This window comes from Onychostoma macrolepis, chromosome 14 (assembly GCF_012432095.1).
Source record: "Onychostoma macrolepis isolate SWU-2019 chromosome 14, ASM1243209v1, whole genome shotgun sequence".
In the NCBI taxonomy this organism is placed as follows: domain Eukaryota; kingdom Metazoa; phylum Chordata; class Actinopteri; order Cypriniformes; family Cyprinidae; genus Onychostoma; species Onychostoma macrolepis.
In genome coordinates, this window is record NC_081168.1 from 30068886 (window position 1) to 30081094 (window position 12209).

Genomic DNA, 12209 nt, shown 5'->3' on the forward strand with positions numbered 1-12209 from the left:
ACGTATATTGTTTAGTTTGCCTGCAATGGACAAGACATTTACTGGATAAGTCCTATTTTGTACCCCATTTGTTTAAAGTGCGCACTGTTAATGCAATCTCGTTCGTGTTTAAATATTATATATTAAAATTCAAATGAAACCTGATAGTTAAGTTAACATCTCCTTAAAAGCCTCCAAGATATAGGCTATTAGCAATTCTCTTTGTAATAGTACGCTATAAACTTACTCTGATCTGGCGATAGCAGCTATTCCCACCAGTCCCCCTGTTACTTTCCCCAGTGTTTCTGGGAAGACTCCCCCTCTCAGTCTAAAGCACACACTGCTTCTGAACCTGTGTGCCGCTGCAGCTCACCCAAACATCGTGCCATCAAGAAGGCCATCTGTTACGCTGATTCACTGCTTCGTCTCTGAAGTTTTCAAAGGAACACTGTAAACCTCCCCCGACCTGATGAACAGTCATTATTCCAAAACCCTTTTAGGATGTTCTTGTGCTTTTCAGAGAAACTAATTGGAGACAAAGGCAGCTAGCGGACTTCCACTCTTAATGACAAAGAAGAGTGCTGCGGCCCAGACACGAGAGCCACCCAGCTTGGGGTCTGGCCCTGCCTGGGGCTCTTCGGAGGCCCATTATAGAGCTGAGACCTGGGCAGACTTGAGTGACACGGTCGGGTCGGTGTGTACACTTCCTGACAGTGGTCCATCGGTGGGAAAGTGGTAATTTGCTTTCGCTTCGGCTCCCCTGCCGACTGGGTCTCGCTGAGCAAAGGAACATACTTTAGTTGGCGTAATTAGGTGCAGGAACTGGTCTTAATAATCCCCCAGATGTTCCTTAAATGAGTGGTTGCCTTCAACCCTCCATTTTTAGATATTTGCCCCAACTTGGATGAAAGAGCTGAAGGTGTGAACTGAAGTGCGTCGAAGAAGTTCTCACCTAACATCGTCCGTTTAGTAAATGGTAGAAAAGATGGAATGATAGTTGAGGATGGACACCTGACATCCAGCCCTGTGCCAAACATCAAGAGCTGTGCAGACGCAGACTGTTTATATCAGGGCACTGAGGTTATGTGTATAATTTGCGTGCAGCTGTAGAGTACGTTTTGCCTGGCTAAGGTTAGGTATTACAAATATCTCAATCCTTCACATTCCTTGAGTCTCTTGCCCCGGACCCCTTGGTTTCTTTGGTTTGTGCACCTGCATGTTAATGTAGTGTCTTGTGAAATCTGAGGCAAGCATTAGGCTCTTCATTTTAAAGCATTTTTGTTCACTGGGATATGCCCCTTTTTCGGTCATGAAGGCAAAGTTGCACTTTTATTATCGAAACAAGACAAGTTTGTCTTTTGAAAAACACAAATTCTTCCACACTTTTCTGAAGCTCCTGTATCTTTAGTTTTTTATTATGGCTTTAGTCTGTCACTGTTCCATTTTCCCACTCTTCACACCCTGTCTTCTAAAGAGCATACGGCAGATGTTTATGGACGTGGTAATGAGTGAAATAAAATAGAGTATGTGAATATGGATTGCATTTAATATGAAGTGGCGTGATCAAAAACTTTAAGAGGCAATTGAGCTGAAATAGCTGTAAATGTGCTGAAAATTATTCAGTAGGTAGCCAAATGGCAAGAAAAAAGACCTTGTACCTTTGAACCTGATTGCGTTTTTCACACCAGCGGAGTTCATCTGGGACTGTGTCTTAAGTAAATTGGCTTTGTTTGCCAAGTCGTAAATCTATGTAGTTGAGCAGAGCTCTTAAATTTTATTTGAATGTTCTGTCTCACCAGCAATGATGTGTCGCTGTTTCAGCTTTCTAATTTAGGAGAACGTGCAAGAAGAATTCTTATTGCTGTCAGCTTTTAATTGATAGCCGTTCAAGGCAATTTAAAGAATATCATGCAGAGATATTGAGCAGCAAATAATGTTTTAAGAGTGCCACTGTTCAGGCGAAACTTGAAGGCAAAAAAAAGATTTTGCCAGAAAAGCCAGATATCGGCATCGGCTGTCAAAAAACCAATATCGGTCAACCACTAGTGTAAAAACAAAAAAAAACTCCCATCATTGGGCACAGTGTATCGTTCATATCATAAACATTTTCCAGCTAGTGGTGAAATGCACACTAAAAGTTCAAAACCCAAGAAAAATGGATGCAAGTTTACTCGAGCTTAACAGACATGTTTATGGAGGTCTACAATCGTTTCAAAAAAACGCATGCGAAACAGCAAAAATTGCAAAGACTGACTAGGAAATGATATCTATGCTTATAATATTCCAAGACGTGAAAGAGCGTGGTGTTCAGACACGGGCAGATAGACGGTTCCTCACCTGGGGCGGTATTTAACCTTGCAGCAGTCTGGCTCATGCACCTCTATGCTTTGATCAGAAGCAAAATGCTTCCCTCCCCGTTTGGCTTCCTGTGGGATCCCCACTCCCCATTTTCCTGAGAAAAGAAAAGAAGAAAAATCTGCAGTCTGCTGATTCCCCCATTCCCCCACCCAGCCTATTCCACATCCATGCATGGAGTAAAACGATATCCTTTTCCTAAGCCGTCATTATGCGTGGGGTTAGCTCACAGAATGACAATGCAGGAGTTCTTGTTACCGTCATTAGTGCCTTTGGTCGAGATGCACATGTAGGGCAGGTTACGGAGACAGACGAGACCACCCGCGGAGCTCCAGCCTGGAGATTAATCAGGAATCCCAGCATTCCCTGCTCCCCTGGACGGCTTCGCTGTCATTTGACCCAGCGGCTCTGTGACCCATTTACCCGGCTCAAAATTGGACAATGTTCAGATAAGCTCAGGTTGGCCCTCTCATGATGGCGAGTGTTTTGAAATGTGCTCAAACAACAGCTTCATCACTGAATTGTCTTTTGCTCCAGAGACGCGGCTCACACTTCAGTTGCCCCTTGTCTTCTGCACACTTTCAACAAGAGATCATCTTTCCCATGCAGTCTTTTTCACGGTTGTGATGCAGAAGGGGTTCCTCACATGGCAGCATCCAGCCATGTTTTAATTTAGCCACTTAGCCAGAAATTACCATCACTCATCCAGTTGGGCTTGTGGAGGGTATAGGCCAGGCCTGGCGTGATTGTGCTTGCTTTCGCCACATGTTTTTATTTTCCAGCTATCGAAGCCACTTACTGAAAAGCCTTGATGTGGACGGATCTGTAGCTGTGCTCTCCATTACACTCTGCTGTAATGCAGAAGGCATGGCTCTGTTTTTGGTACCTGTCTTACTGCTGTTATCTTTATTTCTTGAAACAAACCTTGATCCGGTTAATCATGATAGGCTCTTTGGAAGACGATTGAGGTTTGCTCACTTTGTTCCTCAGATTCTGTTTATCCAAACTTTTCTGTAGCAATTTAGTAAGCAGTCGTAAATTTGGAAACCTGAGGCTTTTCTTTTTGAACGTTGTGATGATTATGATTAATTTTGTTTTTGTTTTATTCTGTTTGTTGTCTCTGCTAAATCGAGTGATGACGTAACTATCACACGTCTATGTTCATGTGGTTGGGATCCAGCAGATGTTTCTAGATCTTGAAGGCATTTTAATGTAAAGTGCAGGCAAGACAAAGAAAAGCAAACAATAGCTGTAGAGTAATTTTAAACCATGTTTGTACGAGGTCTGGATGTGAATTGCGCACCGCTCAGGTGTTGTTTTCAATAACAGTGTAGTCATGGCTACCAGAGTTGCATGAAAGCCTCTGAAGTTATTTTAAATATGAACACTTGGTTGGAGGCTGTGTCTTTTTTTATTTTTAGCTTTGCAGCAAAAACTAACTGCTAATTGGCTATTTTATTTATTTATTTGTAATGGGGTAAAAGAGCTCATGTTATGAAAGCATGCTGTAGCTTTTTTGGAACTCTGAACTTGTTCAAAAACACCATTTCTTTAAACTAAACTGCAGAAACGACACATTTAGAATCTGTAACGTTTTGATGTCAAGTGCACAAGTACATCCACATGTGACTCCTAATATGTGATCAGAATCTGGCCATCTAGTCACAGTGAGATGAAAATGAAAAAGTGAATCGTTTTAAAGTTACAATGAAATAGAGGTAGCATCTGTACTTCTCTATCGTGATGTACATGTGAGTGTAACAGATTATTAAAAAAATATAAATATATATATATATATTGGTTCCATGCATCTGTTGCTGATGAACATGAGCTTGCAGGGGCAGGTTAATCAGGCTACATTTTTGGAGAAAAGTTGTTGACATATTTCTGTGTGCGACAGTGCGGAGCAACTGGCGGACGTGAAACTGAGGAGTATATCGCTAAATGAGGAGCTCGAGCTCCTTCTACAATCTGTAACTGGTTTGGTCAGGGCTGTACAGTACACAAAAAATAGGTCTGAATAAATGTATTACAGTAGCAGGTGTGCAATACAGTTTTGCATGTGTATGAGCCTGTTTACAAACCTGTTGTCCAACAAAGATATAATTTAGTGACATGCTTTGAAATACTTCTTTTTGTGACCAGACGTGGTTTCATATTACAGAATGATGGTATTATATACAGTGATAAAGTCTATGTCGATTAGCATTGCATTATAAATATACTTTCCTTATAAAAATACCCAAGATAGCTTGAAGAACACAGATAAACCATATATTTTGTGCAGTCGTATGTTTATTGTCTTCAAGTTTCATCAGTTAAAATGTCTCCATCTCCATTGTGCTTTTTATTCAGCGATAAATGGATACCTTTCTGGAGCGTTGTCAGTGCTATTACTTCTGTGATGCATATGTGGAGTTTCTGCGCGAGGGCGCCCTCCGGCTTCCAGTATGAATTAAATAGTCATTGCATTACATGTGTACTCAGTAATGCTCACAACACCCTATTTGGGGTAAAAATTGGAAAGATAATACTTTTCTCTAAAGAAACAGGATTCCCTGAATCATAGTCATTGATATCGTTATCGCAGTAAATACCAGAAATATTATGATATATTTTTATGCCAATATCACCAATCCCTATCTGTGTGTGTTTTCATGTGGGATGTTGACCCATTTTTCTTTGACCCTTTCTCTCGTCCCAGGATCCTTTCCTGGCAGAACTCCTTCACAGTTACAAAGATCATATCGTCGGCTACCACGAGCATGACTCTTTGCTGGACCACAAGGAGGAAGAGGCACTGAGTGAGGAAGATCGCAAGGCGGCCTGGGCCGAATACGAGGCTGAAAAGAAGGTGTGTAACCACCCAAGCCCTTTACTATTATATACACATGTAATGATAACAATATTTTCTAATACCTGCATATCAATTAGTAAATATAATGTTAGAGTTTAGCCATATTTCAGGTGTTTTTTTTTGTTTTGTTTTTTTTTTCCCAATATTTCCTTAAAAAAGAAATTGTCTATTTGTATCTGGCTGTTACTGATAGCTGTTTAAGAATCTTGGTGAAGTTGCTTGATTATTTCTTTATTGATGTGCCATACCTGTCAAATAATATTCTTGAGGGATATCTTCATAAGAAATTAACCCACACTTTAACCCACACCATGAGAAAGGTCTAACTGTATGCATATGTGCTTACATAAAATTCCTCGAAAGCTTCAAAGAACAGCTCCTCGTAAAACATATAAATAAACAAGCTTTGTTTAGACCTACATAAAACCAGTGGGAGCTACCAAAAAGCTTGTTGCTTGGAAAGTGCTCTTTAGGTGGTAATGGTTCTGCCCAGACCTATTAAAGCACACCTTTTCTGAAGTGTCTTGTTGTTCAGAGAGTCGAATCATTCCCTTACATAAACGCAGTGAAATTTGCGTGTCTGTGGGTGCAGATGATGGCCGAGAGCCTGTGTCCTTTTTATATCTAATCCTGGAATCCTTTGTAGTATTCAAACAATCTGAGTCATTGTCTTCAGATTAGAGATTCTTCGCCCTCAAGTCAGCCGCTCATTAGTGGAGTTTTTTGGGAGAGAAGTGACTTGTGGGACTCTGACTCTGAAGTTGAATTTAATTACAAGTGGCTTCTCTCCATTCAGATTCACTGTAATTATTCCTTTTGCAGTCTACACCGATTCCCTGCAAAACAATTCTGCAGTCAACTTTCTCATTAGTCAACTTCTTTCAGTAAACTGAATCACAAACATTGTCCGTCTGACATCAATGCAAATAGATCTACAGTTAACAAAGCATTGACTGACCCCTTTCCCTTGAACACTTCAGTAAAAATTAACAAAGGGAACGTGGAAAATATCACTTACTTTAGTGCCCAGTACAGGAGCTGTATTTGTAGCTATACCTGCTTGGACTCAGTTGTCATACTGAGCATTGAGACATGGGTTTAGATTTGTGTGTGTGTGTGTGTGTGTGTGTGTGCGTGCATAATTCATACCACATTGACACAGTTTCTGCGCTACATGTAATCTGCCTCCTAAATTTCATGTTATTTTTTGGCAAGATGTTTTAAATATCATGCTTAAATCAAAGTAATTTCATCAGTGAATCACTTGGCCATAGCTATTATATGCAACGAAAATAATTCACCTGCTTTTGATCATCTCGCTACAGTCATTTGTGTATGTTAAGATTGAAGAGCTTTGTCTAATTTGGTTGTTTAAAATCATTAACCATGTCAGAGCCATTAAAGTGGATTTTAAGCAGTCACTTGCAGTGATTAGAGAGCCCTGTCGAGTTCTGCTCAAGATTTAGTTGAAAACAGCCATACAGCGAGCATTACATTTTGAAACCAGATTAAAAGAGGGTCAGTTTAGATGGTCTGCGGCACAGCTGCGATCCACGCCGGCGTTTCTGCCGCACACCTGCTCATGCCAGGTCTGAACACCGGACACTCAGCTGTGGAGTGTGTTTACGAGCTGCATGCACCAAAGACCCAATTAGAGGGTGGGATTGGCCGCATCTGCCTCGGTAGCTCATTTACACACAAACACAGCCATCCTGCTGACCTTCAGCGGGGGAACGTTCTGTTTAGAGCTGTAAGACAAACACAGCTTGGGCAGGACCCTAACAGAGGTTCACATGGGTGCACATCAGGATTTTTTGGATCCTCCAGCAATCTGTTGGCTGGGAATTATCGTTCGGCATGCGTCTTTGCCAGATCGCAGACAAATCATGTCAAAGTCGCAAATCGAGTGGAAAATGAAGTCCAAAAAGCAATGCTTTGATTACCCTGCAGCAAGTGCTAGTGTGATGGAAGGCTGACTCATCTGTCAGGCCGAACCTGATTTGAAGATCATTTATAATTGGGATCTTTTCTGTGTGACCTCATCTCGTAAAATGAAGTTTCTCTGTTTCTTTCCGACTGATGGACCTGCTCGTCTGTTGTTTCAGGGGCTGTCCATGCGTTTCAACCAGCCGTCCTATTCTCAGATGGGCATGGGAGCAGGACCAAACTCTTACTTCCCCTTCAACGTGGCTGCTTTGGCCTCCATGAGCAACCAACAGTTGGAGGTTAGTAATGAGCTCCACATGCTCTTTTCACATTCCTTCAGCCGGCAGCTAATTGTGACATGCGTCCTCGGGCACCGACATTTGGCTTGTGCTCTTTCAGCTGCTGTTTACTAGGGGTGGGGGGGGAATCGATTCATTTAACTATCGCAATTCTTTTTAAAACCATTTAAAAATCGACTGGTTTATCTCAGAATCTATTTATGTTTAATTATTTAACTTTTCCTAAGAGGTGGTGGGGAGGAGTTACCGCTTTTATTCCAACAGAGGGTGACGTGTATAGGTGTGTTCGACTTGGAGCAGCGCCGCGCAGACCGATCGGTGTATCAAAGTACCGCGAGAGCGATTCGAAAGCATGCGGAGCCGTCTGTTCTCTGTAGCTCTCGCCGTGCTTTGATGTTATACAACGATCGGTCTGCGCAGCTCCGCTGTATTATGGTGCGTTCAAGTCATGTCAGATACATCGTATTTACGAGTTGAACACACGTGAACGCCACCACAAAGTCATTATTGCAAGTGGGAAACTCAATTTTCTTTAAGCCCAGAGTTTCCGAGTTGGGGGCGTGTCTGTGGAAGAAAAAAAAAAAAAAGTATGCAATGCAATGGACGCAGCCAAAGACTATAGATATGCAGCGTCTGTACTGACGGTGAATTTGTTGGAATTAATAATTTATCACATATACAAAATATTATATTATTGTATAATTACCATAGAATATATAATGATTCAATTTACATGATCTTCATAAATTGAATAAAAACAGAAAAAAAGAAAAAACACAATGATTCACATTCTTTATTCCATCATTTTGTAGATGAAGAGTTTAAAATTGTCATTGAATAAGTCATTCAAGAGATTTGTTGAAAAACATTGATTCATCCAGTAATGAAACAAGTGAAGTATTTACGAGTGAGTCACTGAATCATTTATTCAGATATCATAATTTTAATATTAAAAATTGGTGCATTAAATATATTTTAATTACATATATGTTAAAATGCTTAATTCGTTCAAATTGATTAAACTCTTTAATTGCAGCAGTCTATTTAAATATTTTGTTACACATTATTTTTAGTTCAGAATCTTAGAATCATGATCTCAGTTTGAGACAAAAAAAAATTGATTCTCAATTTATCCAGAATCGTGCATCTCTACTAAACATGACTAAAACAGTATGCAGAGTAACATAGCACTTTATTTTATTCCAGAGAGTATTTTTCTACTAATTTTGTTGCACATTTGACTATTATAATCATGTGCAAGTTCAGGGTTTTGGTATTTGAAAGTTTCATGGTTCAAGGTACTTTAAAATATACACTGTGTATGTGTATGCTCCGGAAATAAAAGTTCAGAAACATGCGATGCATTGTTTTTGTTAATATGACTCATCATATACAGTCTCTTTAAGGGTATGATCAAGTATTTTCCATTGTCTAGTCTTTAATAAGCAAACAAAAATCATAATAAATTGTAATATTGAATTGTAATAGTTGTATAATCGCAATACTCAATTATCGCAATATATATCGAATCGGCACAAAAGTATTGGGATAGTATTGAATCAGCAGATTAGCATATCGTCCTAACCCTACTGTTTACAAATGGTAGCTTTCTCTGTGAAAATACCAAATTTAGATATGTTTTCTTGCAAGGTTTGATTCTTCTCGTCTAGTATTTTCTGTTTCGTCTCACATTTTTTTTCTCTCTGTGTTCAAGGATTTGATAAACCAGGGCAGGCAGAAAGTGTTGGAAGCCACTAACGCTCTGAAGTCAGTACCCAGGGAACCACTGGAGGACATCATCGCGCAGGTGGTGAGTGACAGGAGAGAGGGAGATTCCCTACAGTCAGGCTTTCCTCGGAAAATATACTCACAGTGCAGATGTTTTTTGCTCTTCGCTTAGGGGTGAAAACAATTTTTTTTTTTTTTTTTTTTAAATGCCTGAGCAGCAATTTACTGTTAGTGAACATCCCAAAGAGATGCATAGGTAAATGTTGCATGCTTTCCTCTCTATAACCAAATAAACACAACAAATTGACAGTGGTGAGAAAACAGCAGTTAAGAAAGCATCTGATCATGGCCGTTTGGATAAGTTTGCACAGCTCTGCAATTCAGCACTCCAGTCAGGTCATGTTTATTTATTAAAGCGAGCAGCTTTACAGTAGTAAACATGAAAAAAGTGTCAGTGTCCCTTTCAGTTAGAATTACAGCTGCAGTTTCTGCTATAAAGCAGCTCTCCAGTGTGTTCATGTTTTGACTCGCGTCTGATCTCACCAGACTGAACAGAAGAAATGAAACGCAGACGCTTTCCAAGTCAAAGAATCATCTACCTGTTAAAAGAAGAGGTTTAACAGCAGGAGCGGACACTTCCAGAAACTCCAAACAAACTTCATTTCGGCCTGATTTTGTTCGTAATGACGTCACAATGGTTCGATTTTTAGATTTTGCTTCAAGTATATCAGGGCCTTAAAGCTTCAGGTTCAGTGTTGCATCTATGGGCTGTTATGACCAATAACTGATGCAAAACACACTTTCTCTGACAAGACTGAAAATTTGCTCTGCAGTTGGTGTTTGCTAAGGCAAAAATCACTGTTGTTCTTAGTACTTCCCCCAGTTGAACCTCTAATGCATAGGTTGTCCCATACATTTTGTGCTACAGACATGAATGAAACTCTGGTTGGGTGATAAAATGACCAAAATCTATAGACTTGCACTGAGTCATATTTGGACACCAGAATATTAGAGACTTGAAGATGGGATCTGTTGACTTGACAACCAAATACAACACCTGCATAACAACAAGCCGCTAGTGTCGTGGAGCAAGCTTTTTTACATATACACTTTTTTGGCTGTAGTTTGCTTTGTCATCAGTATTAAGCTTGAGATGTTGGACTACGTTCTGAACAACTGCTAAATGTGTTTGCGTGTGTGTGATGAGCGTGTAAGTGTTTGTTTGTTGAGGTCTACAGGATGTAACAGGTGTGTTGTTTTTGGCAGTGGAAGGAGAACCCGAGTTTACCCGAGGCCCAGGTTCAGTCCATGGCTCTTGGGAGGCAGGCCGGCTACGAGCTGGAGATCAAACACAGGGAGGCTGTTTACCGTGATGTCCTCGGCAAGCAACAAACTGTACGTTTGCTCATCTGTCACTATTTCTGTGACATCTTATGTTCTGTCTGTGTTTAAGTGACATTAACATTTTGAACTAATTAGAATGAAAGGGATTTTTACATCTGGGGACCCTGGTGCACCCCTTTTTTCTCCATTTGTCAAAAATAATTAAATGTGATGTGTAAATTAATTAAGGGTCTCTTAAAAGGCATAAAATGTCTTAAATTCGGTTTAAAATGTTGCAATATGGCCTTATGTTGTTATTTTAACTTAAAAAGCGGATAAATGTGAGTGCTGCATGCATCAGTGTAAAAATTCGGCACTGTTTCATGTTCTGCAGACTCTGACTCGGACTCAAAATCAGTGGAAACTGTGCATGTATGCCAAACGATTGCTTACGATCGACTGCTGATGAATTATGGCATGTTTGCTTCATGGTGTTTATATCGTAATATGTTGTAGATGGTTGTAAGAGTGCATATTTTACAATAATGCAATAAACTACATCTGGCGTTTAAAAATGCAGCATTAAATGCTAGTAACGGTAAAATAGTCTTTATTTGGTTTTTATATGATCAGCAAAATCCAATGTCCATCAACCACTAATTTGCGATTTGCTATATTTCTGTTACGGTTGTTACTTTTATTAATTTGTGATTTCATCCAAATGCACCTTGTGATTTAGGGCTGGGCGATATGGCAAAAAATTACAATCGTGTTTTTTTTTTAGTCAACTTGAAAATGTAACTACAACATGATTCAAGTAGCTTCTTCTTTAACCCTCTAGTTAAAAAAGTTAAGTGCAGCACACTTTTTCAACATGATGTAAATGTTAAACAGATCACTTGTTAAATATATTTGCAGAAAAGATGCATGAACTACAACTACATCTTATACAAACTTGTCTTGTGCATATGTTCAAAAATAATATGAGGAAAATGCTTTAAAAAAAATCTAAAAAGTCAAGCTAATTAAAAATGACTGAAGGTATAACACCAGTAGACTATTATTAACTATAAAAAAACAACTGAACAACTGCTTTCAGCCTGTCACCATAATGCAAACATGAAATATGAGACATACTGTAGTGGTTACAGGTTTGTTATTCACTTGTGCTGCTTTTCCACTGTTTTTTCCATGTAAACATGGACACGTTTGACTGTTGCGCTTGCATCTCTTGCAGCATCTCATGCATGAAACGGCTGTCTAAAAACGCGGCGCTCAAGTTAAAAGAAGTTCACTCCCATCTTCTTGCATGCTTTTCCTCTTCCACTTCCCACGTCGCATCTTTGTCAGCACAAAAGCCCATTCTGTGTGAATGGTGCCTAGCGATGTGAGCGGTTAATCATGTGCATTTGGATCGTTCTTTTCTCTTTACTGTTATCATTGGCATATTTTCAAACTGTCTAAATCTAACGTTTGGTAATATTTCGATTCAAAATTTTTCATATTTTCAATAGATTCGTCAAGTTCTAAAAAATAAAATCATGGTGAAACATTAAATTCGAATTAATAGCTCAAATCGGAAAAACCTCCCAGCCCTATTGTGATTTCATAAAGACATTGGATATCAAAATATGCGCTCGATTGTAATCAAAGAATGTGGTGCTTTGTGGACGGGTTATGTAGTAACACCAGTTCTGTTGGAGACCCTGATATCGCATGACTTTCTGAAGCCACATAAGAGA

The 12209-nt window shown here is 39.6% G+C and overlaps 1 protein-coding gene across 1 annotated transcript in view; it reads left to right on the forward strand.

Moving 5' to 3' along the window:
• The window catches only part of atrx (ATRX chromatin remodeler), a 58824-nt gene that overhangs the window by 45512 nt on the left and 1103 nt on the right, over positions 1-12209 (forward strand). The window contains 4 exon segments of the mRNA XM_058797438.1: positions 5039-5188; positions 7297-7416; positions 9131-9226; positions 10411-10539. Of these exon segments, the coding sequence (XP_058653421.1) occupies positions 5039-5188; positions 7297-7416; positions 9131-9226; positions 10411-10539 (495 nt within the window).